Here is a 24,023-nt window from a genome sequence, read left to right on the forward strand (position 1 = left end):
GTATCATAATTCCAAGATCCACCAAGGCTAGATAGAACATGCTGGTGAACAGGGGATATATCCATTACAGCAAACATATATGGCCAGGCGTTGATCAACACGACACAAGGCCAAAGTCATAGTCCTATATCCTGCCATATACTCATCCAAACACCTCTGCAACCCATATATACCGTCATCAAGTATATAACGCCAAATATAGGAATTTACAATGGTTATGTCAAATGTCCTTTGCTCTAAGTCTCCCTGACCGTCTGCGACCCAAGTCTGGAGTAGGAACCACTGGGTTGGTTTCCGGTTGGATTTCCTTCGTCCTGGTGTCGCTCCCGTTAGCGGCCTTTGTGTCTGTAGCTAGGCCTTTACGGAATTTCTTCGCGATCTTTTTGATAGGGGCAATCTCGGGGAGCGCCTCTTCTTCCTCCTCCTCCCCCTTCACCGCCTTACGCTTGGCTGATCTAGCCGCCTTTTGTCTTGGCTGCTGTTCATACTTCTCTTCCGTCTTCATAGTCCTCTTTGCTTTGCCACTTATATTGGCTGGCTTATCCTCGAAATACTTGCTTTCTGCGCCGTCCTCTAAAGCATTGCGCTCCTCCTTGGTGTCTGGCAAGGCTGCTTTACCCGTCTTCTTCTGCACACTGGGCACGACGCAGCTGGTCCGTCCACCCACGGTAATAAAAACAATCTTCTCTCCAGTGGGAAGAGCGGCGGCTGCGTCTTTCTTGCCCTTGCCCCAGCGGTGATTAAATAGCCAATCGTCGGGGAACTTGTCCGAGTCGCCCAGGTGGCCCACGGCCGTGTCGCACACGTACATGATAGATTTAAACAGCTTGGCTATGTTCTCGTCACTGAAGTCATCCGAGTACTGCTCCGGATGCAGCCTGGCATGGTACATGATCTCGTCGCCGACCCAGTTGCCTATGCCGCTAATCATGGCCTGGTCGAGCAGCAGAGCTTTGATGGGCACGTGGCGGTGCCGCATCTTCTGCTTGAGGTACTCCTCGGTGAAGACGTCCTTATCGACCACGGGGTCGGGCCCGTTCTCCTTGAGGGGCGAATGCTGCCGGATAGCGTCGCCGGGACAGTGGACGAGGCGGACACGTCCGAAGCGCCGGGCGTCGGTGAAGGCCACCTCGACTTTGGGGAGGCTGTCGGTCAGGCTGTCGGTCTCCAGCTGGAACTTCCAAAAGCGCGGCGGCCACTCATCCTTGTCGTTCTTGGTCTTCTCGATGTATCGCGTGTAGCCCGTCTGTTCGGAGCGAATGTGGATCCAACCGGTCATGCCAAAGTGCATGACAGGATGCGGTGGGCTGTCCAGAGTGATCCTAGATGCTGCCGTTTTAGTGTCGGGGGATATGCCAACCCTTCTTGGGCCTCTTCGCTCGGCCTCTTACCAGAAGTATTTGCCTTGGCTCCCAGCGCTTACAACTTTCTTCCCCGTGACAGCCTTTTGGAATTCTGCGCCGGTGGTCCCCACTTTGCCAAAGACATTGCTGTCGTCTGCGGCTATGACCTTACTGATCCTTCGGCCAACCAAGTGCTGGCGTAGGAAATGAGTTATACGAGCAACTTCGTTTCGTGTCAATAAGAAGGGTATCGGCACACGAGACGAGTTGGCATTCTTACCTTCGGCAATCTCAGGCATTGTTGGCTGATGGCACAGAACTGGTCCCAAGTGATGAGCTGCAGCAGGTCAGTTGGTTAATCGATGATGGTGCTGCCCCTGGTGCCTAGCAGCCTCGTTGTCGATGATGCGCCTTTCGTCACAATATCCCCGGCTGGTTACCCGTACAGTGTTCGCCCTGGCTTCCTCCGAGACCAACACTGTGTCCAGTGAGAGCTCTTTGGAAGGCAGGAAGGCCCAAGCTCTTTCCACTACCTACTGCAATCCCTTGTGCCCCGCGTTTTGATTGGGACGTTTTTCTTTCTTTATCGCAGCTCCCCCCATCCGCCCGGCCACGGCCCTTTAAGCTTTTGACGCAACATTGAAGTTCGTATGTGGTCTTACCTACGGCACAAGTCATACGATGACTAAGTTGCGACTCTTTCCCCCTTCAACAACAACAGCCTGCGATGAACAGTTCTACAAATACCGCCAGGCCCAATCGTTTGACGCATTATCCACCTCTGCGACGAGTTAGAGAATAAGGTACAGAACCGCCAACAGTCTGGGTCGAGCCAAAATGGTCCGGAATATAGTGATTCTGTCGGGCAACTCGCACCCACACCTGACCCAGAACGTTTGCAACCTTCTGGGTATAGCTTCGGGCGATCGTGTTTTGAGCAAGTTTTCGGGCGGCGAGAGTAGATGCGAGATCAAGGACTCGGTGCGAGGCAAAGATGTTTTCATCATTCAGACCGGAGGCGGCGCAGTGAACGACAACCTGATGGAGCTATGTATTAGTAAGTTTACAATCAATCCCGTGTGTACGTCCCTGTCTAATCAGAATCTGCCATCAGTGATATCGGCTTGCAAGACAGGCTCTGCCAAACGAGTGACGGCCGTGACCCCCTTGTTTCCGTACTCGCGCCAGCCCGACCTAGCCTACCGCAAGCAGGGTGCTCCTCTCACCAAACCAACATCCGATAGCAAGTACACCTTCGAAAGTGTACCGGCCACCCCTGGTCCTGGGGTCACCCCGAGTGCCGCCTTGAGCAATGGCGTTGATTTGAGTAAGGCTCTTAACAAAGTCCGCCTTTCGCATCACGAGCGGAACGGAAGCACTGGTCGAAACCATTCCGGTTCCTTAACATCCCAGCCAGGCAATTTCACTACCCACGACTACGATGTGAACTTGGACCCGAAAGCTGTCGAGGCCATTGAGGCAAAGCCCGGATATAAAAGATGGGTGGCACAGGCTGGCACCTTAATCGCCGACCTCTTGACATGTGCTGGAGCTGATCAGTACGTATAAGAGCTCCAGGAACTGGCTATCTTACCACGCAGGCATGCTAATATTAACACTAGTGTGGTCGCACTCGATTTGCACGACGCCCAGTACCAAGGTTTCTTTGACATACCCATGGATAATCTATACGGCCGCCCGCTGTTGAAAAGCTACATTAAACAGCACATTCCTGACTACAAGGAAGCTGTAATCGTCAGTCCCGATGCAGGAGGCGCGAAACGCGCCACAGCCATCGCCGATTCTCTCGGAATGGACTTTGCCCTCATCCACAAAGTGAGCCGATGAGATATGACCACAATTGAATTTGTGCTAATTCACCCTGTAGGAGCGACGGCCGATCAACATAACAGACCGCCAGAACGCCACTATGATGCTTGTAGGATCAGTTCAGAACCGGGTCTGTATTCTCGTTGACGATCTGGCTGATACTGCAAACACCATCACCCGCGCAGCTAAGCTATTGCATCGCGAAGGCGCGACTGCCATCTACGCTCTCTTAACCCATGGCATCTTCAGCGGTGATGCATTGGCGCGCATCAACGCTTCCGCGATCGACAAGATTGTTGTAACAAACACAGTGCCTCAGGGACAGCACAGTGCGATGTGCCCGAAGCTGGAGATTCTGGACATTGCGCCCATTTTTGCGGAGGCTATACGAAGAATCCACTACGGCGAGTCGCTGTCTAGGTTATTCCAGCACGACTGAGCCAACCAGCTTGCTTCACGATGATATGACATCTGATCGGGAGGATGCACTCCGGACGGAACATATCATGGCACGCCCCTGACTGTTCGCTCGTTCTTTGCTTCAAACAGACCAAATGTTGCCTCGTGATTTCCCTTTAACGCGATACCCATTTTGACGAAGCTACTACTTATTGAAGGCCTATATCGGAGAACTGCACGTGCGATTCCTACGGTTGGCTAGCGATGCGCTTCTTGTCTTGAAACAGACTGAGCCTCCCGTCACTGTCTGACTTGTGGAAGGCACATGACCTAGGCCTTGCCGTCTGTTCGAGACAACCGCGTTGAGTGACATGTCATCTTTTCTCGGTGTACTCAAAAGCCTCTTCGGTGTTCGGATACGGCCGGGCCTCTTGGAAAGATCGTCGCTGGGGTCTCACGCGAGTGAACTTCGCGGGCCAAGAATAAAAACCCCAGAAAGAAGAAAGCATCCCTGGTCTAGCTTCAAGTGTTAGTTTATCACTTGGGCGTACTTACGAATCACAGAAGACTTTTTTTTTTTTCTGCTGAAGCTATGGCTTTTGCTACTCGGTGATGACCTGCCACTCCTAAACCGTTGACGGGACGGCCATACAGGCCAGTTCACTGTCTAGCCAGAATTTGTAGAAGCAATGCATCAGCGCATCTTCATTCGAACGTTTGATGCTGCAGTTCAAATCATCCCTATACAGGCTTTAAGACCACATGGACCAGCACGGCTAGCTCTGGGTATATTTGCTTTTCCCCTCCATTCCAGATGTGACAGCGGACGACTATTTGATATGCGGCGTAGCTGGGTTTTCTTGCCTCAGCTTGCTTTGCCGATCAAGCGCCGACCGGTCGGTCAGCTTTCGGATGTATATATGTACATATCTATGCGTCCTGTAATGCTGCCCTGCCCCGGCCTGTCTCGGCAGTTATCTCATAGGGCCGTTTACCCTGTTGTCGCAGATACGATGTGCCAATCCGATAACCCCCTCGTCCGCGATGACACAAGCCGCATTTGACAATGCGTTGACGCAAATCAGGCGTGGCCTGGCGGCTGAAAGAAGAACTACGCTGTCGCTAACTAAGCCCGCCAAGTGATTTTGTCGCAATTTGTTTCTCTTTTTTGACGTTACTTATTATTATTATTATTGTTGTTGTTGTTCTTGCTTTCTTCGAGAGGCGAGCGAGAACTACACCGACTGTGTCTTGGTGCATGTGCTTTACCTGGAAAAGGTGCGAAGATTTACTGGCTGGCACCCGTAGCTGTTTTCCTTTTCCTCCTGTCTCGTCTCACAACTCAACGGTTTGGGAGACATAGTTGACGAGAACCAGGAAAGCAAGAGCGTGCCTAAGCCTCATCCGTACACCACCCTCGATTTCTTGTGGCATCATGCGCCAACGTTAGGGCCGTGATGTGTTTGACAGCGCGCATGCTGTGTGTGCTTTTCTGCATGGAATGGGGGGCTGGGTGGCCAAGTTCTGGCAGGTGCCGGCTATCCCACCCGGTGAAAGCCACGGAGCAGAGCAAGCCACCTGAAGAAAGCACGATGGAATGTGCTTGCAGATATGGCGTCCAAATGACCATTTGCGCATCACCAGTCCCTAACGGGGTTGAGCAAGCTGGATGGAAAAAATACAGCTCGCTATGTGACGGACGTGAAAAGCAAAAAGCCAGCTTGGATGAGGCTCATACTCCCCGGCTTCCAGGACCGCAGCCAACCGACCTGCTTCCTTTTCCTCCTTCTGTTCTCCGAGCATGGTCCATTACCAACCATCTAGGCCTGCCCCCCACGGAATGCCACTTATACTGCATTAGGTAATTCGATGCGTGAATGCACAGTAGTAAGATGGGATATACATCCCATGGTGGCCTGTGAGGAAAACGGCTGAAGAAACATGAGAGGTTATAATCTTGGCCGCTATTGGTTATTGTATTGACTGTGGCAAGTGCTATTCCTAGCTGGTAGCTGGAAGACAAACGGTTCATTGCAAGGGTGAGGACACAAGTATGTATGATATGGGCCATGCCTCCTCACCTTCACCGCTGGCGGGGGGTCGGTTTCCTCGTTGGGTCCGACCCTGTCATCATTTAAACTTGGAATTAGTAAGACAAGGGGCTGTTCAGTCACATTAGACCTGACGTGGGTTTCATCCCCCCTCCCCCTCCCCTCCCCCTCCCCCATGCCTGGTCTGATATAAGACAAGAAGCTCGAGTTCCATACGAAGGTCAACGATTACCACACCGATAAGACGGCGGTCTAGTATCTTTTCCTTGCAGACCTGACCAGAACAGCGGAGATGATGTTCTAGGATCTGCAGGAATTACATGGGCGGGAATGCCTCAACGAAACGGAAAGTAAAGAAGGGGGGGTATCGGGCAGTTTGCGTGGGGGATCCACGAATAAGAGCAAAAGGAAAAAAAGAACAAAAAGCCAGCACCCATGTCCAAAACAGTATATGCCATTGATCAACAGTCTCGCCTCCACGTTTCCTTTTCCGACACAAGAAGATTGCATCTTTCACCCCAATGTCGGCAAGTCTCAAAAAAGTGCTTTTCCATCCTAAACCAAGAGTGCCCAGACGCCCCCTAAATCTCATGAGTAGACTCATTTCAATCTCCTTCTAATAGTAGATATGCCTGTGTATGGGTACCGTTGGTTTCCAAAACTGTTATCTGTGACGCGGCTTCGCAAGAGACGAGTTTGCCGGAGTTTGTTGGGCTGTTGACCCTGCTGGTGTCTCTCCCTGCCCGCGTTTCAAGGCGAAGGTGCTGTAGAACGAAATACAAGAAAAATGCGACCAACCACCAAGGGCCAACCGCCGTCCCGAAACAGGGCATTTCCAGAAACTTTCTGGAAAACACATCCCCGTTACACTGCAGGCTACCGGGTTCCGTTAGACGCCATTGGATCCGCGACATCGAGGGGAGGGGGAGCAGACATGCTCCTAGTAACCCCAGTCGCTACTTCAACCCGATGGCCATGCCCCCATGCCCGGTCGAGCGATCAGGTTTCCCACCCCAATGTAGATCCTCGGTACCAGACAGCCAGACAGCCAGACAGCGCCGGAAAAAGGAGGAATCGAAAGCTGTATCCTAAATTATGAAACATTGGGGAGGGCTGTGTTGGATGTCATAAGTGTTATCAATCAAGGCTCTCGTGTGTCTTGTGACCCCGCGATTATCAATCTCCAAATGCCCGTCGCCCTGATGCCGTGAGGCTTTTCCAAGTACGCCTATCCGACTCCTGGTCTATGGTATACAAGCGGGGCTGTGTATAGTTCGAGAGAAAGGAAGAAGGAAATACGAAACCGATAGATATGAGATGTTGAAGGAAAGGGAAAAGTCGAAGATGGAATCCGTCAACCTTCTGATGACTTTAGTAGTCCATCAGGGAAAGCGGTTGCCGAGCTAGTAGCCTGAGCCATAGCCGTACTTCTGCTGCAGCCAATTCAGGGCTGCCTCGGCTGCGTCTTCTCGTGCGTTGTTCAGATTCTTGCCGTCGTACCAGTAGCGAGCTTGGATCGTTGTGTTGAAGACGACAACGATGCTTGACCAAGCTGTGCGACCACCTAGATTGCCCATCCATCAGTATGAGACAAAGCTGCAAAGGCGTCCGGGCGGTTGCACCCAAGGGATGGAATGGAGTCTTGCGGGTTTCCCTAACTAACCTCTCCTATCAGATACGAGCTGATATTCCGGTGCCGAGTACTCGTACTCACGGCATACCTCTTAAGATGAGTTAGCAATGCAACCAGCAATGTCTGGCAACTCCACCAGTACTGACCTTCGAGCTTTTGTTGCCATGACGAAGAGGTAGTTTGATGGCTATGGTGGTGGTGGTGGTGGTGCGAAGAAGAAGAAGACGAGGATGGCATGACGTTAAGCAAGTGAGCCAACGATTGGAGAAAGCAGGTCGTAAGAGTAGTTCTGGCTTGGCCTGGGGCGGCTTTGTAAGGCGCTGTATGGAAAGAAGGTAAGAAAGGATGGTGATGATAAACCCGGGTCTAAGAAGCACAGAAAACAGGAGGCATTTATATCCTCAAGATGCTCAAGTCAAACTGACCGGCCAGGAGCACAGTATCGATCAAGAGCAGTCGTAATGTAATGGCTTGTAGTGACGGATCGGCTATAAGTTGGTTCGCGGCTGCTGCGTGCGCGAGGTTGCAGACGGCTGTGACAGGGGAAAAAACCGTGTTATACAAATGACGGTAGATTGCATCGCTCTTTGGAGGGAAGAGGCTTCTATTTCTAGCATACGTACTGACGAGGACCAGTCCGGGAGTTCCTTTTCAGGTAAGCACTGATTTGCTACTTGATAGACGAATTTGCTTTTTTTCTTCTTTCATAAATTCAAGGGGGCATGTTTGAGTGTGAAGGAAGGGAAGGGAAGGGAAGGAAAGCGACCAAGATTGCTAGGTACTTTCACCTGCTAATTTATGGCGTCTTGGTACCTGGTTTGTTTGCAAGGCAGGCAAGATGGGCAGACAGACATCTCGAGACGTCGGGCCCTCGTTCCACTTGTGCCGAGTAGCCACTTGGCATGATGAGAAGAACGAGGGATTTGTAAAGAGAATAGAAGATATGGGGAGACACGCATGCTCCCCAGGCAGTCAGTCAGTCACTCAGCTAGTCCGTCAGTCACTTTGATGTGCTGTGTTGTGTGCGTGCTGTAGGCCAGGCGGTAGGAAGCAGATAGCGACCTTACCCATCAGGAGCAAAAGCCGTACGGAGTACAGCAGCCATCAAGATGTCACCAACCGTCGTCACCCAAGCACAGACTGGGCAATTTTGCTAGGCTGCTAGGGTAGCACTGCGCATCTCCTGCGGCTGTCGCTACCGACGAACAAGCTCATCGGGGAGGAGGCTCTTGCTGCCCAATGGCTTTGCTCTCTTCCCTCGCTGGTCGGCTATTTGCGTCGCGTTGCATTGCAACAAGTGATTGTCGCGCATCGATCAGACCCAACGCCAAACGAGCCCTACCATACCACACAGCAGCTCCGGCTGGGAAAGTAGCACGTGGGCATCTGAGCAAGGCAGCAAGATGCCGAAACTCGCGGCCGCAGGGAAATGCCCCGGCGTGGTGTTTCTGTCTATAAGAGGATCGATCGCGTTTGTTGGCCGTCATTCCTCCCACATGTTTGCTTTTCGCAAACGAACGGATCAGAATCAAATCCAAGCCGCTAGCCATGAATGAAAACCAAATAAAGTGCATCACATATGATGGGACTCTATGGTAGGCCAGGTAGGCCTTGCAGCCCCTTGGCAAGCAAGCAAGCATTCAAGTACCCATTGAAGGCGGGACGGCGTGTTGCCGTACCTAGGGTGTCTGCATCAAGAAGGAGGCCTCGTAGGGCGAGGGGGAGAGAGGAGGGAGGAGGGAGGAGGGAGGTAGTGCTCGTGTGCTCGTGTGCTCGTGTGCTCGTGTGCTCGTGCTCAAGCATACTCATTTGGATGCCGGGCAAGGCCTCTCTCTGCGTTGGACTGACGGCAGTGGCTTTCTCTGCTTGGGCAGTTAGCTGGTTGGTGCTGCTGTTGAAGATGTAGATATATGTGTAAGTTGGAAAAATAGATTGGGCAGCAGCAACAGCAGCAGCAGCAGTGTGTTGTCCATGTCTAGCTTTGAGTCAGATTTAACGCTCACGTCGTCTAAGTTGTCGTCACTGCTGGACACGATCTAAACTACTGATCTGTATGGCTACTGCATGGGTCCACGTAGCATGCAGTCATGTCTAGTTGACAAGGAAAGGCGTTTGAACTTCTCTTGTATGTATCGCGGGGTATCCAGCTTGGCCTTCATCACCCCGCATACATGCCTACTCAGCAAGTCAGCCCCCCCCCCATGCCCATGCCATAAGCCATGTAGCTGTCAATGGTAGATTGATCCAGTCGGAACAGAAACCCCAACCCAAGAGCCTTGACCGGCATTGCCAACTCCTGTGACATATGTAGCTGGAACCTGGCCCGTGGCCTGCAATTGGACAAGTTGCAATAAGAAAACACAACACGTCTCATCAAGCCACGCCATATGGGCTTCGGCTCTCTACGCTGGGCCACCGCGGATCCGACAGCACGGGTCCTCGGCCATGTCAGTACGACTGAGGCCGGGGCCATTGCATGGTGACAGAGCATTTGCAGCAAAGGGGAAAGAGACTTGAAAAACCTCCTAGATCGGTACTACATACAGCAGATGAATAAGCTCGCATGGGTGCACATCAGGCAACACTGCACTGAAGCACGACCCATTAGTTCAGTACCCTCTGCATAGAATACAGGCACAGCATGGTCGCTGGGTGATGCGGAAGAGGAACCGCTCCCGCAGACAAGGGGCACATGGAAAATGTGACAGGAATTTACAATCGCTCAGTCGGACAAGCCGTATATACCTTGCCGAGCAGAGTCCGACTTGGATGGAGCTCCTCTGCCCAGATCACTTGCGCCATCGTGGCAGTAGACAGTGGACTGCTCGGCTCAGCACTGATTAGGAGTGTAGCTTTGGCCAGCGACGGCTTTCGAACCCTTGCAGCAGGATGTTTAGCACGGCAGTAGCTGGCCAGTCTGTCATTTGGCCATTCGGACTCCTTGTCTCGAGGCAGGCATCAAATCTCGTTGCCGTATGCGATCTGTAGCAAATCTTCGCGTTTGGTGTCATGTTTGACGTGAAATCTGTCCACGGCAGACGGGAGGGTCCCTACAGACGCCATCGATTTCGTTTGTTTTGCAAACGACCGAGCTTCGCAGCCAAAACAACAAAAAAGGAATCCTTCCCGTCCATCCCACGGGGCACTTCGGATCAACCGGGCTCCCGTCACCCCTGGGAGACAAGATGGATAGGTTGCAGGCCCGGGAGAGTCTTCGCCAAGTGCTGCCGCGAAGACCTTCCCGGCCCGTCGAGTTGAAATGGATTATTAGGCGAAGCCAACCCGGCACAACACGACACAAGAGGAGAGGCTGACGTGTAGAGTAGGGAGGATGAGCCTGAAAGTGGCGCCATGTAGAACCAGCAGGTGGTTGACATGACATCGGTTGGACTTTAAGAGATGCGCAACACGGCAGACGGTGGTACGGGCAGACATGACAATGGAAAACGAGGACCCCCGTCACTCAGCACCCGGCGCGCAATCGCTTGAGAAAATTACGAGTCTGCCTGTTTTGCCTGCCCGTGGTACCCGCGCAGCCGCGTTCCTTTCTTTCCAGCAGTGCTTTTTTGGCATCTGATTGTGCAGTTCGTGTTCAAGCACATCGGAGAAATCGACGTGTAGGCTAGAAGAAGCCGATGGACAAGGCATGGAGGCAAAAGGAAGAAGCAGAGAAGAAAGAGTAGGGGATGTGGCATGTGGCTCGGTCAGAAGCACAGCCTCGAGCCACATTCGCCGACCGCCGACCGCCGAGTTTCAGGGGGTTGGACAAGAAGCCGAGTTGTGGAGTACCTCGGCATCTCCCAAGGTCAGGTGCATGCACAGCTTGTCAATGTCAAGAATGCAACAGATGCGACGCGACGTCTTCTTCAGGACAACGTATAGAACATCTTTCCAGATCAATAGAACCTACGGCTGCTCCTTTCCCCCAATAAACCGAGCCACTTTTCTCATTTCTCATTTGGCGTGCCTCATACAGCCCTTTGGAACGCCCCGACTTTCGCCGCTGCCACCGGCTCGAGTTTAGCATCTGACAGCAGCAGAAACGTCCACCCGTTACCCCCGTCACCAGTCAACCATGCCTTTCGACACAGAGCTGACGCGCCGCCTGGGCATCAAGATCCCCGTCGTGCAGGGCGGCATGCAGCACGTGGGCTACGCCGAGATGGCCTCGGCCGTGTCCAACGCTGGCGGGCTGGGGCTCCTGACGGCGCTGACGCAGCCGACGCCCGAGGACCTGCGCAAAGAGATCCGCCGCTGCCGGGCCATGACCAAGAAGGACCACCCCTTCGGCGTCAACATCACCCTGCTGCCCGCCCTCAACCCCCGGACTACGGCGCCTACGCCCAGGTTGTCATCGATGAGGGCATCAACATCGTCGAGACCGCGGGTAACAGCCCGGGACCCGTCATCAAGAAGCTCAAGGCCGCTGGCGTCATCATTCTGCACAAGTGCACCACTATCCGGCATGCCCAGAGCGCCATCAAGCTTGGTGTCGATTTCTTGTCGATCGATGGTTTCGAGTGCGCCGGGTCAGTGATTTCCTCACGCCTGGCTGATTCCTGAACATGGATGCTAACATATACTTCTAGACACGTCGGCGAGTCCGATATCACAAACTTCATCCTCCTGAGCCGCGCTCGCCAGTCGCTCAAGGTGCCCTTCATCGCGTCAGGCGGCTTCGCAGACGGGCAGGGCCTCGCTGCGGCGCTTTGCCTGGGAGCTGAAGGCATTAACATGGGCACCCGCTTCATGTGTACCGTCGAGTCTCCCATCCACCAAAACATCAAGGAGACCATCTGCAAGGCCCAGGAGACAGACACGTCGCTGGTTATGCGCAAGTGGACCAACACGACGCGCCTGTACCGCAACAAGGTGACCGAAGAGGCTATCAAGGTCGAGGCCGCTGCCGACGGCTCCACATTCGAGCCCATGGCGCCTCTGATGAGCGGCAAGCGCGGCCGCGAGGTCTTTATCAACGGCGATCCCGACTACGGCGTAAGTATTGCGCGGTTTTGAAACGCCCCTACACCACCCCTGGAGATACAAATTGCTGACGCAACCATGAACGCAGGTCTGGACTGCTGGCCAAGTCATCGGTCTCATTCACGACATCCCGACATGCGATGTCCTGGTCAAACGCATCGAGAAAGAGGCGGAGGAGACGCTGAAGTCCAAGCTGGGCCTGGCCACCAAGGCCAAGTTATAATTGACGCAAAGGCTGTATGGTAGGTAGAGACTCGGACGTATATAGACTCTAAACTGTGTGAGCGGTCCTATGCAGGCACGGAGCACTTGTGTCGAAACGTGTCTGTCAAGTTCCTGTATTTGCGAATGGGACCACCCGTTTCCTTGCATTGTGGATTATCCCCAGACTCTATGGCCGCTGCTAGTCCAACATGACTCCACATTCCCACCTGCGGGAGGGCGGGATCGCATCGCATCTCCACGGGGAAGCAGTTCCCACCACCCCAAATCTCACGGCTCTGTCTCCACATCGGGCGGGAACGTCCCAAAGAGTTCCATGATGTGTTGGGTTTGCTCCGGTGTCAACTTCTGGCCTTCGGTGGTCACCTTGCTCATCGTACGGAAGTCTTGTGTTTTCAGTCAGTCAACAGAGCTTGGGGCCTGGACGGAATCGGGGACAAAAGAGAGGAACGCTTACAGTCCATGTAGTAGCCTGTTTTGTTGGTGCAGAAGAGAAGCGTCAGCAGGACCAATAGACTTCAAGATGGAGCCGGCATGGTAGTCATCACCAGACGTACCAGGAGTAGCGGTCATGAAGAACTCGGCATCTTCGGTGTCACTGGCATTCTTGAAAGTATGCACCGCGCGCGGGGGCACCGTGACCATCTCCCCCGTCCCGCAGACGACGTCGCCGTCGGGGGTGACAAACGTGACAGAACCCTTAGTGATGAAGAAGCACTCGTCGTGAAAGCGGTGCCAGTGCATCGGCGGGCCCGAGGCGCCCGCGGGCAGCTCGAGCACCATGCACCCGATGCGCGAGTCGGTGCGCGAACCATCCTCGTAGATGTAGATGGTGGTCGGGCCTACCGCCACACGCTCCGAGTTGGCGCGGGTGCAGTGGTTGACGTGAACAGGGCCGCGGAGAGGCATGGCTGTCGAGCTTGCGTCAGGATTATGTGTTTTCTGATCTGGTCTTGACACCTAGATATCTCTATAATGTCGTATTGTACTGGATTGGGAGGGAAAGTAGAACGGCATGTTGAGGTGGAACTGACTCCAGCCCGCGCTTTGTTGTCGTCTCGCCAAGCGCCAAACCTTGGGCGACTGTGCTAATATCGGTCCCGATGATCGGTCCCGATGATCGGTCCCGACCTTGCCGCCATCAAAAGCCACATAATACATCGCATTGGATCTATAGATGATGTTTCGTATACAAGGATGGTATCATGCAAGCCAACAGCTTAGGATTGGAACTGCCCATTCCGCGTTGGCCTACATAAATGATGGGTAAACCTACGTGATTCTCTCTTGTCGGGCAGAGAGACCCTGGAATGGATGCAAGAGCATAAACATGCCCGCGAAAATGTACACGGCGCCCAGATAACCACCTGGCGCCCGCCAAAAATGCCAATATCAACGCTAAAGACGCTCGCAAAGCAATGAAATGATAAACCCCCATGGCCAGCTTCTACTCGATACTCATCCGCATGAGGCCATCATGCGTATCTGTCATCCCCTGGAAGCCCACCCTGCCTTTGCTACCGTTGATAGGTCTACCTGGTCCTGCGCTTCCGTTATTGCCCCCGGAACTTCCGGTGTCACTAGGCGTACCCGATGCTTTCTCTCCCCCATTGCTTCCTGGCCGGGAGCCCCAAGGCATGTTGTCACGTTGCAGGGGGGCTCTGCATGACAGGCGAGTTATGCACACTCATGCCAGGACTTACCGCTCGTCGCTTAAAGCTGATGGAATCCAAATCGTCGTCTCTTCGTCTTTTGTTATTGATTCGCCGAGTAATCTCTTCTGCCGTGGGAGGTATTCGGGCGCCACCTTGCGAACCCCCGGCCGAAGGGGGTGGTTGTGGGGTTTCGGATCGGTTACTGTCGCTACCGGTACCGATCATCGCCAGAGCAGGGCCCGGGCCGAACAAACTTGCAGCGCCAGATCCAGCCGATAGAGAAGGCGAGTCCATATTAATGTCCTCGCTGATGCCGGACGACGAGCCACGTGGGAGGAAGGCGGGTGGTGGAGGGGTAACTCTGTTGCCTGCGGCACTGCCTGTCTCAGAAAATGTATCCCAGAAGACCTTTCCCTTAGAATTCTTCAAGGCCTGCTGCTTGAAGCTACTTGACACGCCGGACTCACCCATCATCATCTCGTCTTCGGGAACGTCGTCCAGACTTTCACCTTGTAGGTTGGGGGACATTTGCGCGGCGGCGATATCCAGCGGCGGAGGGGGCCGGAAGGTACCCGTGGTTCGAGATCCATGTCGCTTTCGCGAACTTGGCGAATTACTTCGGCTTCGCGCCGAGTTTCGCAATCGACGGGTTGGTTTTCCTCGGCAAGGGCAGCTCGGATGCGAGCGAAACCTTTTGTTTTCGGCTGTGCTAGAAGTGAGTAGACATCCACAAGATATGAAAACAATAAGGGTGGCATATATGATGTCTTACAAAGAGATTACCTCGCCGCGTAACTGTGCGCCTGATTACACCTCTCTGACCACCTTCCACAGAGTCCATTGCTTTGTCCTCCGCATCAACGCCCGATATATGTAGTTGATTAGCGGCCCAGCTGATGCTTTCCCTGCGTGAATGAGCAGTCGTGGGAATATCCTTCATGTCCTTCATCATATTGCTGGGAGGCGACTTCCCCAGGTTCGCGGTGGTGGCGGACTTAAAGCCCAGCCCCAATAAACCTCGCGACTTTTTCTTTGGTTGTTTCCGAGGTCGGGTTCGAAAGCTAGCCAGACTATTCGCAGCGGGTGAATTGCTTGCGAGCCAGGGTGTACCAGGGCTCATACCATAGCCTTGCGGGGTCTGGTCGCTCGTCACAGGTCCGATCTTGGTGGCTTGAGGAGTGCCCATGAAGGCATCCTCCATATCGTCGTCCATCAGGTCGTCGTCGTCCGAGCTGGAAGAGCTATCCGAGGCCACCACATTCCCGCTGCCGACCGAACTAGAGATGTTCATGCGCTCTTGGTTTCCCATCATGGACCACAGGGAATTCGATTGCTCGAACCCGAAATCGCCGACCTTACGTCCCGGGATGTTCATGGCCCTCCCGTTGCCACCGCCAATGGTGGGGGGAAGAGTCAGGCGAGGACTGCTCGGCGAGGGTCGAGTGGTGCAGACTGGTGGCTGCCCTCGAGAAGTCTAGGCCTCGCGACCGCCGAGGAAGAATGTTTGTCGGCGATGCATAGATCTGGGAGTGGTCGAGTTTCGGGGACAGAGGGCTCGGCTTGATTGAGACGGGGGTCGGGACGGGAGACGCGTCGCGAGGAGGGAGCTGTATGGAAAGCCCACGCATGGGGAATTCTGGCCTGCGGGGAGTCACGGGGGCGACGGTGGTCGCTCCTGCAACAAATGAAGGGTCTTGCAATGAGCTGTCGTCTTTCGAAGTCCGTCGCGCAGCTTCGACGATGAGCGGTGAGGGCGATAACTGTGTGCCTCCTCCATCGGATAGACTTCTAGTCTTGGACAAGGGCGATCTCTCCATTCTCCCGCTCTCTGTCATGTTTGCTCCACCAAGGCCTCCTTCTTTCAAGTCTTCCATGACTGCCACCTCATGGTAGCCTAGTTTGGCCATTCAATTAACCGATTTTCACGACGGCAGATTGACGCGAGGGCTGTTGAAAGTTCAGTCAGGCCGCGGATGGCTGGGCGCTTAGGGACGATTGCGGTGGCTCGAGGTATCAAGGTAGTGAGGTATCGCGGCGGCCAAGACGCGCCTTCAGTTGATTGACTAGTTGGAATGGTATGACAGCTGGCACAATCGATCACGGCGAGAGAAGAGGACTATTGGAGACATATGTTGCCATATCGAGTAATATTGAGGGCAGGCGGGTCTTCCATGCCAAGTTTAGGCCGTCATTGCCATGGATGGATGGGGGTGAGAGTTGTGTGATTGCGACCAATGTGGCGGGGCGAGGCGGCTGATAAGTCAGTCTAGTCTAGTGGTATGTACATATGTATGTACGTTGTATGTACGTTAAATGTATGTATGTGTGTATGTATGTATGTACCCAGATGGATGTGGGTGTGGGTGTGGATTTGAAGGAGAGTCGGTAACGATCCCCTGGCTTCCAGTGACGTCGAACTCTCCCAGGCTAGGCTGCCAGCTGCTACGGCGAAATGCGCTAATAATAACAACTCTGCTGCTGTCGCCGTGTTTCTTACATCAAACACAATTCATTCTGTGTCATATCGAGCAAGCAGTATGCTAGTGCTACAAAAATTGACGGCCTGTGCACGCTATTGACTTTATCGACATACTTTTATTTTCATCCGAATAGTGCACACAACTGTATAACTATACCATACCTTCCCCCCTCCAAAACGCCACGCAATGCAAGAACAGTTGGGCTGTCCCGATTCCTCATTGGGATATCAGACATTCAGCTGTACTGTTGAGGTGCCCAAAATCTTCTGCATGTAAGGGGCGAGCTTGACCTCGACTGGACCTCCCTGGCCTGCATATCGCTGGACGATCTCAGGGGCACGGCCGACGTACAGCTTAGGGTCCATCATGCCGTCGATGTCATCCCACACTGGCTTGAAGTACTCGGTCTTCTTGATTCGCTCAACCAAGTCATTCTCACCGCCCTCATTCTTCACCACCGCCGAGGCTTGGTGAGAGAGCACTCGGATTTCTTCATGTGCATCCTGGCGGCTACCACCCTTCGCGCAGATCTTCATGATAATGTTCTCTATCACGGCATCAGTATCCCATAGCATAAGTCGAAACTGGCGCATTAAGCAAAGTGCAGACTTCCTGGGGTGGATTCGCGCATCTACCCCGTTCGTGGAAAGGGGAAATCAAAGAGTGATGGATGGGGAGAAGTATCACTCACCCGTGATCATGAATGGGAGCTCAGAAAGATTGTGCGCATGGATCCTCTGCGGGTAGACAACGAGTCCGTTGGAAACAGCATCCATACCAATCAGACACCTGCTATATATTAGTATCGTTATTCCAGGTTATAAACCACATGCCTAGGTGGTCTTACGCGTCTGCAAGGAGGAACAACTCCGGGATATCGCTGCGGCGAATCGCGCTGTCGTCGAGAGTTCGTTCCATCCACTGAGTGCTCATGGTGTTCATGAAGTTGATTGGGAGCGAAGCCAGCTTTCGTCCAAGACTAGCAATTCGCTCAGACCTAAGGAGAAGCGCATCATTAGTCACTTGTCCCAGAACAAAACTGGGGTGCGGTATCGCCCGCCGTTGGGACTTACAGCATGGGGTTTCTCTTGTAAGCCATCGCAGAGCTTCCAATTTGGTCCTGCCTAGTATAAGTGACTGCAGCACAACGTCGACACAACTTATAAACCTACCTTGGAGAAAGGCTCTTCAAGCTCCTTCATGTTGGCAAGATGACGGATATCACCGGTGATTTGCATAACAGTAGCTATAAGCATAAATCAGCTACCGGCAAAACGGTAACCTGACAAAGGGGGTCAAAGCTATTTTAGGGTCAGAAACTTACCACCAAGACCAGCAACAGCATTCGCAATGTTAAGATCGACCTTTCGAGGATAGGTCTGGTAAGAGATGTCGTAGCAGCTGGGGAATCCTGCTTTCTGGCACAGAATCTCGTTCAGGCGATCCACTTTGCTGGCGTCGTTCTCGAAAATCTCCATGAACGAACTAAGTAGGTTATATTAGCGTTTTCCAGATGCGTTTGGTGTGTTGTGTACAGTTGTAAAGCTGTCAGACTCACGCTTGTGTACCAGTGGTGCCCTGGGCGCCTCTGAACTTCAAGTCATTATATACGCGCTCGATGTTTTCCAGGTCTGTATCATGCATTATAGTTAGTGTCCTCATATTCCAGCCAAGGTTGTGAGAAGCGATGATTTGCCAGGTTCTCTTGGAAAAGGTATTGTAATTCATGACGTGGACCGGTAAATAACGAATAAGAGCATGGGAAGTGATTACCCATCATAAGCATTTGAGTCCACTGGCAGGCTCGCTTTCCAACAGTAATCATTTGCGCCGGTTGGTAATGCTACAAGTTCGAATGTTAGTAACGTCAAATAAGCTACCGGTGAGAGCTCTTGGCCGTTAGCGATAACGTACAGTATAGCCCAGAGTAGGCTCATCTTTCCACTCAAGGGCGAAAGACCGCAGATTGTAGATGACCTTCGCAACCTTAGGAAGAAGGAGCTCCAAAGCCTTCTTCATCAAGATAAGCTCAGCCTGCAGCACGACAAGTCAGCACTGCCCAACAAGACCCGGTCATTTCTTGGAGAGCGACAAGTCCTTACGTTATCCGTGACATAGCATGATGTGGCTCCATAATGGATGATACCAGCGGCAGCGGGTGCGACCTGCGAGCCCGATTAGCAGCCGAACCAAGAGGTCGACAGGATGCTCACATTGCCAAAGGCATGGACATGGGCCATGACATCATGCTTGCGGCGCTTCTCCTCAACAGCAGCGACCCCGAAGTCGTCGTTGGAGACAATGAGATGTTGCTTCATCTGGGCGATTGCCGTGTCACTGATGGTGTCGATGCCGAGCTCCCTGAAGCAAGGGTTAGTCTCATTTCAAGCCCCAAAGCCGAATGAAAGACCCGTCAAAGACAGCAAGAGTCCCGTGCATCAGCCTCAACGCAGCATCGCCGAGTACTTACTTCTCGGCCTCAGCCAGATACAGCCAAAGCTGGCGCCAGGTCGAATGGCGCGAGCGCTGGCTGAAAAGTTTCTTCATCTCGTCGCCTAGGGTACTAGGTCAGCTGCTGTGGCATAGCCAACTCAGACCCCATGGGCACAGCGGGTGCGCGTTGTCCCATAAATTGCGAGGCCAACACTATAAGCCGCGGATGACTTACTGGAATAGCGAGAGTCAAGAGGGGTCTTGTACGTGTCGTATTCGGCCATTTTGGCGATGTCGAAGCCTTGATAGCTGATGCGGAACAACAATTACAGGATGGACCAAGACGGTTGCTTTAGACTATAGGGGAAGACAAAGTCCAGCTGCGCGCGAATTCATGTGGGATCGCGGGGTGACTGGATGAAATTTTGGAGGGGCTCTCTCCGATGCTAGGCCATTCACTTTTCACTTTTTTACGTGCCCCGCGGTTACGTCGAAGACAGAGCGGGCTGGCGGCGGGCCCAATTGGCTGGGAACCCAGCCTGGCAGGGGTGGATGCGATTCGCCATCAGATAAGGGTCCTCGATTCTGCTCGAGCATCTTGCAGAGGCAAAAGTTGGACACTTCCATTGACGACGTTACACGGACTTTGTTCTTGGATCACATCTGACCGATTGCATATTGTCGGATTGGCAGGCGCCAAGGTCTGGCTACTGGTTATTGCGTATCATCAGGTGGCAGCTCCCATCTTTTGAGGCCCTGCCTGTTACCATGCCCGGCATAGACTGGCTGTGCAACAAAGTCAAGCACCCACTGGCGTACCCTGGCTGTTTTCAACGCCTGGGGATGGGTTGCACTCCTCGATGTAAGATCCCTGACACCATAGAAACCGCCTTTATCGTCCTCATCAAGCCTCTGCCGATACAGTAGTTGGATCCTGCTTAGGCCTTTGCGCAGACTATGGCCGTGCACCTTGGTCTTGAATTCGCTAAGCGCGATATTGCGGAGCAGTACGACGTCGCGCCTGCGTAGATCCCGCAAGATCGCATCCGTCTCATTCTGTGCGTCTCCATCGGCCGCCAGCCAGAACGTAATGCTGAAGCCAGTTTTCGTTTCATCTCCGACCGAGAGCTCGATGAGTGTCTTGCTTGCACCCCATTTAGTCGTGATGGTACGTGGTTCTGCGATGGAGATGATGCCTACAATGAGGTTGACACTCATCGTCTGGGGCTGTATGGCGTTCAAATGTGACGCGTTCGGTATGTCGCACAGGTTGCTTAGCCTCGCAGACCCTAACCCCAAGGTACGATCTGCTTGAGAAGATGACCCATCGCTGAAAGAATCATCGTAGCTCAGGGTGGTGGTGAAAGATTGCGATGCTGACCCGTAGCTTTCGGGTGGCAGCTGAGAGGACCGTACATCCTCATGTATAGCAAGTGAATGATTATAAAAATCGTTCAGCAATGATTGACTCATTTCCGTCGTACCGTTACCTGTTTCGTCGAAGCTGCATGATGCCAGCATTGACGAGAAGAAGTTGCCGTGGCCAACATAATCCTGGCTTAACTCGTGAACCTGTGAGAAACCAGTGTGTAGCTGCCCTCTGTGTAACGGTATGGACCTCCACGCAGCTGTGTCATGGCCATTCTCGGGATTCGAGATTTTCGAACGTTGGAGTGGATTTCGCCCGTGCATGAAGCTCGTGTGAGGTTCCAGGAATGCATCCAGAAGTCCAGGGCCATCATGCTGAAGAGAGCTGTCCTCTGGAGCGCCAGCGAATATGACAAGCTTCTTTGGCGCCATGGTGGATCGAATTGGTGTGCATTAGATCCATTCTCGAGAAGAAACGAAGGTTATTTGAAGTTTGGGTTATATAGAGAGAGATAGCAGACTGAAGTGGGAACAAGTCGCCTGCTATATCCAAGCTGGATTCAATTCATGGCAAGACGAGAATCAATAGTGAATGCAAAGTTTATATCGAATGTTGAACCCAGACGATGCCCCAACAAGTAGCTGGTAGGCAAGTAGTAGGTGAGCACTGACACCCCGAAAAGAAAGGAGTGCTTCTCCCAAACGGTGGACGGCGGGCGGCGGGCTTAGTGGAGCCAGCAGGCTAAGAGCAAGCGTTTTGTCGCCTCCACTATTCCCACCCAATCAGCTTCTTCGACGGGGTTTGTTTACTTCAATGCCAGGGTAGCAACACCGATCAATCAATGCAACGGCAGCGTCTTTCTTGGGCAGCAATCTATTTTGCGACTTGCGACTCGCGGCAATTGTTGGCCATATCAACAACACCTGGTGATGCTTCGGTTTGGGTATGCAATCACCTGGTCGCACAACGTATTTGCAGTAGCTTGGACACGCTCCCCAGCTCGGATTTGTCGTAATACATACGGTTTGGCCTCTCTGGGGGGAAAACAACACCCGCCGCAACCCCCCTGCAACATGTCGCAGGATACAGGCCTTTGGAGCGTTCGAAGACCACGTGAGGTACGTTTGTTGTTTTGCTGTCCATTGTTGGTTCTTTTCCCCCGATAGCGACATGACAGCTGATGTTGGGCTCTCGGCGACTAGACCCTAGGCGGCATCAACCTCAACTCTGCCATTCCACACCCAGCATCGGCCATGAAACGATCGAATTCGAACAGCGGAGGCAACCATGTGCGCTCCGTGTCGGGGTCTAGGCACTCCCTGGCCATGAGTCGCCCTACGCAGCCCATGTTCGGTCGCTCGTCCTCGGGCACCAATCTCCCCGAATTAGGCCTATCGTCGGTGAAGCGCCAGTCTCTCGCGCACCCGCCCTCGGCCTTCAAGAGTTACGCGTCCGGGAGCCTGCCTGGCCGCAACTCCGAGGGCGATGCGCGCCGGAGTAGCGTGTATCGATCGCACCCGTCCAACAATGGCCCTATGAGCCACCAGAGCTTCTTCCAGCAGGCGCCGCAAGCCGCCGGAGTCCCGAGGGATCCCCGGCCACTGAAAGATCGATCATTCCAGGCGCGCATCGGCCAAGAGCTGCTGGATTACCTGGTGCAGAACAACTTCGAGATGGAGATGAAGCACAATCTCTCCCAGAATATTATGAAGTCGCCGACGCAAAAAGACTTCAACTACCTGTTTCAATGGCTGTATCACCGTATCGACCCCGCTTATCGATTCCAGAAGAACATCGACCAGGAAGTGCCTCCTATTTTGAAGCAGCTACGGTATCCTTTCGAGAGGAGCATCACCAAATCCCAGATTGCTGCTGTAGGCGGTCAGAACTGGAGCACTTTCCTCGGCCTGTTGCACTGGATGATGCAGCTAGCCCAGATGCTAGAAGGCTACTCCTGCTACCGCTATGATGACGCCTGCGCAGAGGCCGGAGTCGATATCAGTGGCGATCGTATCATCTTTGACTTTCTCAGCAGCGCATACCGCGATTGGCTTGCCATGGACGACGACGCCGGCGATGAGGATGCGGAAAGAGCGCTGGCGCCGCATGTGCAGGGAATGGCCGAGGCATTCGAACGATCAAACTCGAAATACCAATCTGAGCTTGACATGCTAGAGGCCGAGAACGCACGACTTTTGCAGGAAATAGAAGACATGGAGAAGGCTACACCAGACCCGCGGGTGCTGGATGACCATTTCAAGATTATGGAGGAAGACAAGACTAAATTTGAAGAATACAACGCACTCGCCATGCAACGCTCCGACAAGTACGAGAGCCGCATCGCGGTGTTGCAAGAAGAGTACGACAAGTTGGCACAGGAACTCCAGGAGGCCGAAGACGAACGGCGCGGGCTGCAGAGAGAAGTCGACGACCAGGGAATAAGCATGCAGGATATCGACCGCATGACTTCGGAGCGTGAAAGACTCCAGAAGGGCATCGAATCAGCCGCCCTGCGCCTGGAAGATGTCAAGAAGAAGGTGGCGGAGAAAGAGGTGGATGCTAGCCGGCGGCTCGATGAGCTTGAGCGCCTCGTGGACAAGTACAACACCCTCGCCTACCAGATCGGCTTGATTCCTAGTACTGCTGTGAACGCCAATGGCGAGGAATTTGAGCTAGCCGTCACAGTCAACGAGTCCAACTTCACAGGCTCCGTAATGAACAACGGGCCGTACAAAGGAGCAATGCCGGAAACTTCGGAGCGGCTGCTAGCCGACCCGGTAACTGGGTACCAGCCGGCGCATATTTTGAACTTGGATCTGAGGGGCAGCGTTAAGAACGCCTTCATGGCCTTGCGGAAGGATATCAGTGAACGCCGTAGCGCAGCGATGGATGCCATGATGAAGGACCACGACTTGCTGGATGGCATTAAAGAAGCCATCGAAGACAAGCGATCCGAGGTCGAGGCCCTCGAGCACCGTGTCCGTGCTGCCGAGGAGGAGTACGAGAGGACCAAGGAGGTCACAACCACCCAGAAGTTGGCCAGTGATGCCCAAATCGAGAAGATGGAGAAGGAGCTCGCCAAGATGCGCGCGCAACTTACCGAGTCTGTCCAACTGATGGAACAACGTGAAATGAACACCAATATAGAGTACGTCCCATCGCCGCTAGTCTGGCTTCGCGTCTACACTAAACGATATGCTAACATTCGAACAGATACGAGCAGCTCACTCTGCGCGCGAATTCGCTGCGCGAGGAGCTACACACCGAGATTGAGAAGATGTTGAACGACATCATCAAATTCAAGGTGCACGTTCAGAAGAACTTGGAGGATTACGAGGGATTTGTTGCGGACGAGCTCGAGAAGGAGCTCGGCAGTGACGCCATGGACGACACCCGCGGCGTGGATATGTGAAATGATGCACGCGTATAGAGAGGCATGACTGTGACCGACGAGACGACTTGGGTTCCCACGTAGACATGACGGCTGCATTGGAGTTTCCGGGGAGGTTCTGTTGGCTTATTTGTTTTGGAACACGTTAGATACCACTGTACTACTGTCTTGTCTGTTGGGGCCACGAGCAAGGCTGTTTTTTTCTCTTCAACATTGGAACCTTATCGTTCAACT

General features: G+C 53.3%; 9 protein-coding genes across 9 annotated transcripts; 3 read left to right on the forward strand and 6 right to left on the reverse strand.

The window, feature by feature from the left end:
- Positions 1–220: 220 nt before the first annotated feature.
- On the reverse strand, positions 221–1,642 carry PG998_007796 (DNA glycosylase/AP lyase- catalytic domain-containing protein; the record flags this gene model as incomplete). Its single annotated transcript, XM_066874612.1, has 2 exons — positions 221–1,322; positions 1,392–1,642. The coding sequence occupies 2 exons, from the start codon at positions 1,640–1,642 to the stop codon at positions 221–223; spliced, it is 1,353 nt and encodes a 450-aa protein (XP_066730557.1).
- A 538-nt stretch (positions 1,643–2,180) lies between these two features.
- Positions 2,181–3,612, forward strand: PG998_007797 (PRS5-ribose-phosphate pyrophosphokinase; the record flags this gene model as incomplete). Its single annotated transcript, XM_066874613.1, has 4 exons — positions 2,181–2,400; positions 2,458–2,902; positions 2,966–3,179; positions 3,232–3,612. The coding sequence occupies 4 exons, from the start codon at positions 2,181–2,183 to the stop codon at positions 3,610–3,612; spliced, it is 1,260 nt and encodes a 419-aa protein (XP_066730558.1).
- A 3,414-nt stretch (positions 3,613–7,026) lies between these two features.
- Positions 7,027–7,493, reverse strand: PG998_007798 (uncharacterized protein; the record flags this gene model as incomplete). Its single annotated transcript, XM_066874614.1, has 3 exons — positions 7,027–7,187; positions 7,287–7,346; positions 7,403–7,493. The coding sequence occupies 3 exons, from the start codon at positions 7,491–7,493 to the stop codon at positions 7,027–7,029; spliced, it is 312 nt and encodes a 103-aa protein (XP_066730559.1).
- A 3,838-nt stretch (positions 7,494–11,331) lies between these two features.
- Positions 11,332–12,462, forward strand: PG998_007799 (uncharacterized protein; the record flags this gene model as incomplete). Its single annotated transcript, XM_066874615.1, has 4 exons — positions 11,332–11,603; positions 11,651–11,785; positions 11,846–12,251; positions 12,328–12,462. The coding sequence occupies 4 exons, from the start codon at positions 11,332–11,334 to the stop codon at positions 12,460–12,462; spliced, it is 948 nt and encodes a 315-aa protein (XP_066730560.1).
- Positions 12,463–12,731: 269 nt separating this feature from the next.
- PG998_007800 (uncharacterized protein) lies at positions 12,732–13,370 on the reverse strand (the record flags this gene model as incomplete). The annotated part of the gene is made up of 2 exons (XM_066874616.1): positions 12,732–12,847; positions 13,019–13,370. The coding sequence occupies 2 exons, from the start codon at positions 13,368–13,370 to the stop codon at positions 12,732–12,734; spliced, it is 468 nt and encodes a 155-aa protein (XP_066730561.1).
- Positions 13,371–14,104: 734 nt separating this feature from the next.
- On the reverse strand, positions 14,105–16,023 carry PG998_007801 (uncharacterized protein; the record flags this gene model as incomplete). The annotated part of the gene is given in 5 exon segments (XM_066874617.1): positions 14,105–14,710; positions 14,722–14,820; positions 14,889–15,540; positions 15,570–15,723; positions 15,741–16,023. 5 exon segments carry the CDS (start codon positions 16,021–16,023, stop codon positions 14,105–14,107), a joined length of 1,794 nt encoding a protein of 597 aa, XP_066730562.1.
- An 800-nt stretch (positions 16,024–16,823) lies between these two features.
- Positions 16,824–19,313, reverse strand: PG998_007802 (L-Aspartase-like protein; the record flags this gene model as incomplete). The annotated part of the gene is made up of 13 exons (XM_066874618.1): positions 16,824–17,143; positions 17,288–17,385; positions 17,444–17,593; positions 17,670–17,716; positions 17,769–17,842; positions 17,921–18,081; positions 18,155–18,227; positions 18,370–18,439; positions 18,511–18,630; positions 18,699–18,761; positions 18,810–18,957; positions 19,067–19,151; positions 19,265–19,313. The coding sequence occupies 13 exons, from the start codon at positions 19,311–19,313 to the stop codon at positions 16,824–16,826; spliced, it is 1,458 nt and encodes a 485-aa protein (XP_066730563.1).
- Positions 19,314–19,743: 430 nt separating this feature from the next.
- On the reverse strand, positions 19,744–20,829 carry PG998_007803 (nucleic acid-binding OB-fold; the record flags this gene model as incomplete). The annotated part of the gene is made up of 1 exon (XM_066874619.1): positions 19,744–20,829. The coding sequence occupies one exon, from the start codon at positions 20,827–20,829 to the stop codon at positions 19,744–19,746; it is 1,086 nt and encodes a 361-aa protein (XP_066730564.1).
- A 642-nt stretch (positions 20,830–21,471) lies between these two features.
- Positions 21,472–23,810, forward strand: PG998_007804 (HEC/Ndc80p family protein; the record flags this gene model as incomplete). The annotated part of the gene is made up of 3 exons (XM_066874620.1): positions 21,472–21,516; positions 21,601–23,546; positions 23,612–23,810. 3 exons carry the CDS (start codon positions 21,472–21,474, stop codon positions 23,808–23,810), a joined length of 2,190 nt encoding a protein of 729 aa, XP_066730565.1.
- Positions 23,811–24,023: the final 213 nt, after the last annotated feature.

Source organism: Apiospora kogelbergensis (assembly GCF_038363985.1).
Source record: "Apiospora kogelbergensis strain CBS 113332 chromosome Unknown utg000005l_segment0_segment0, whole genome shotgun sequence".
In the NCBI taxonomy this organism is placed as follows: domain Eukaryota; kingdom Fungi; phylum Ascomycota; class Sordariomycetes; order Amphisphaeriales; family Apiosporaceae; genus Apiospora; species Apiospora kogelbergensis.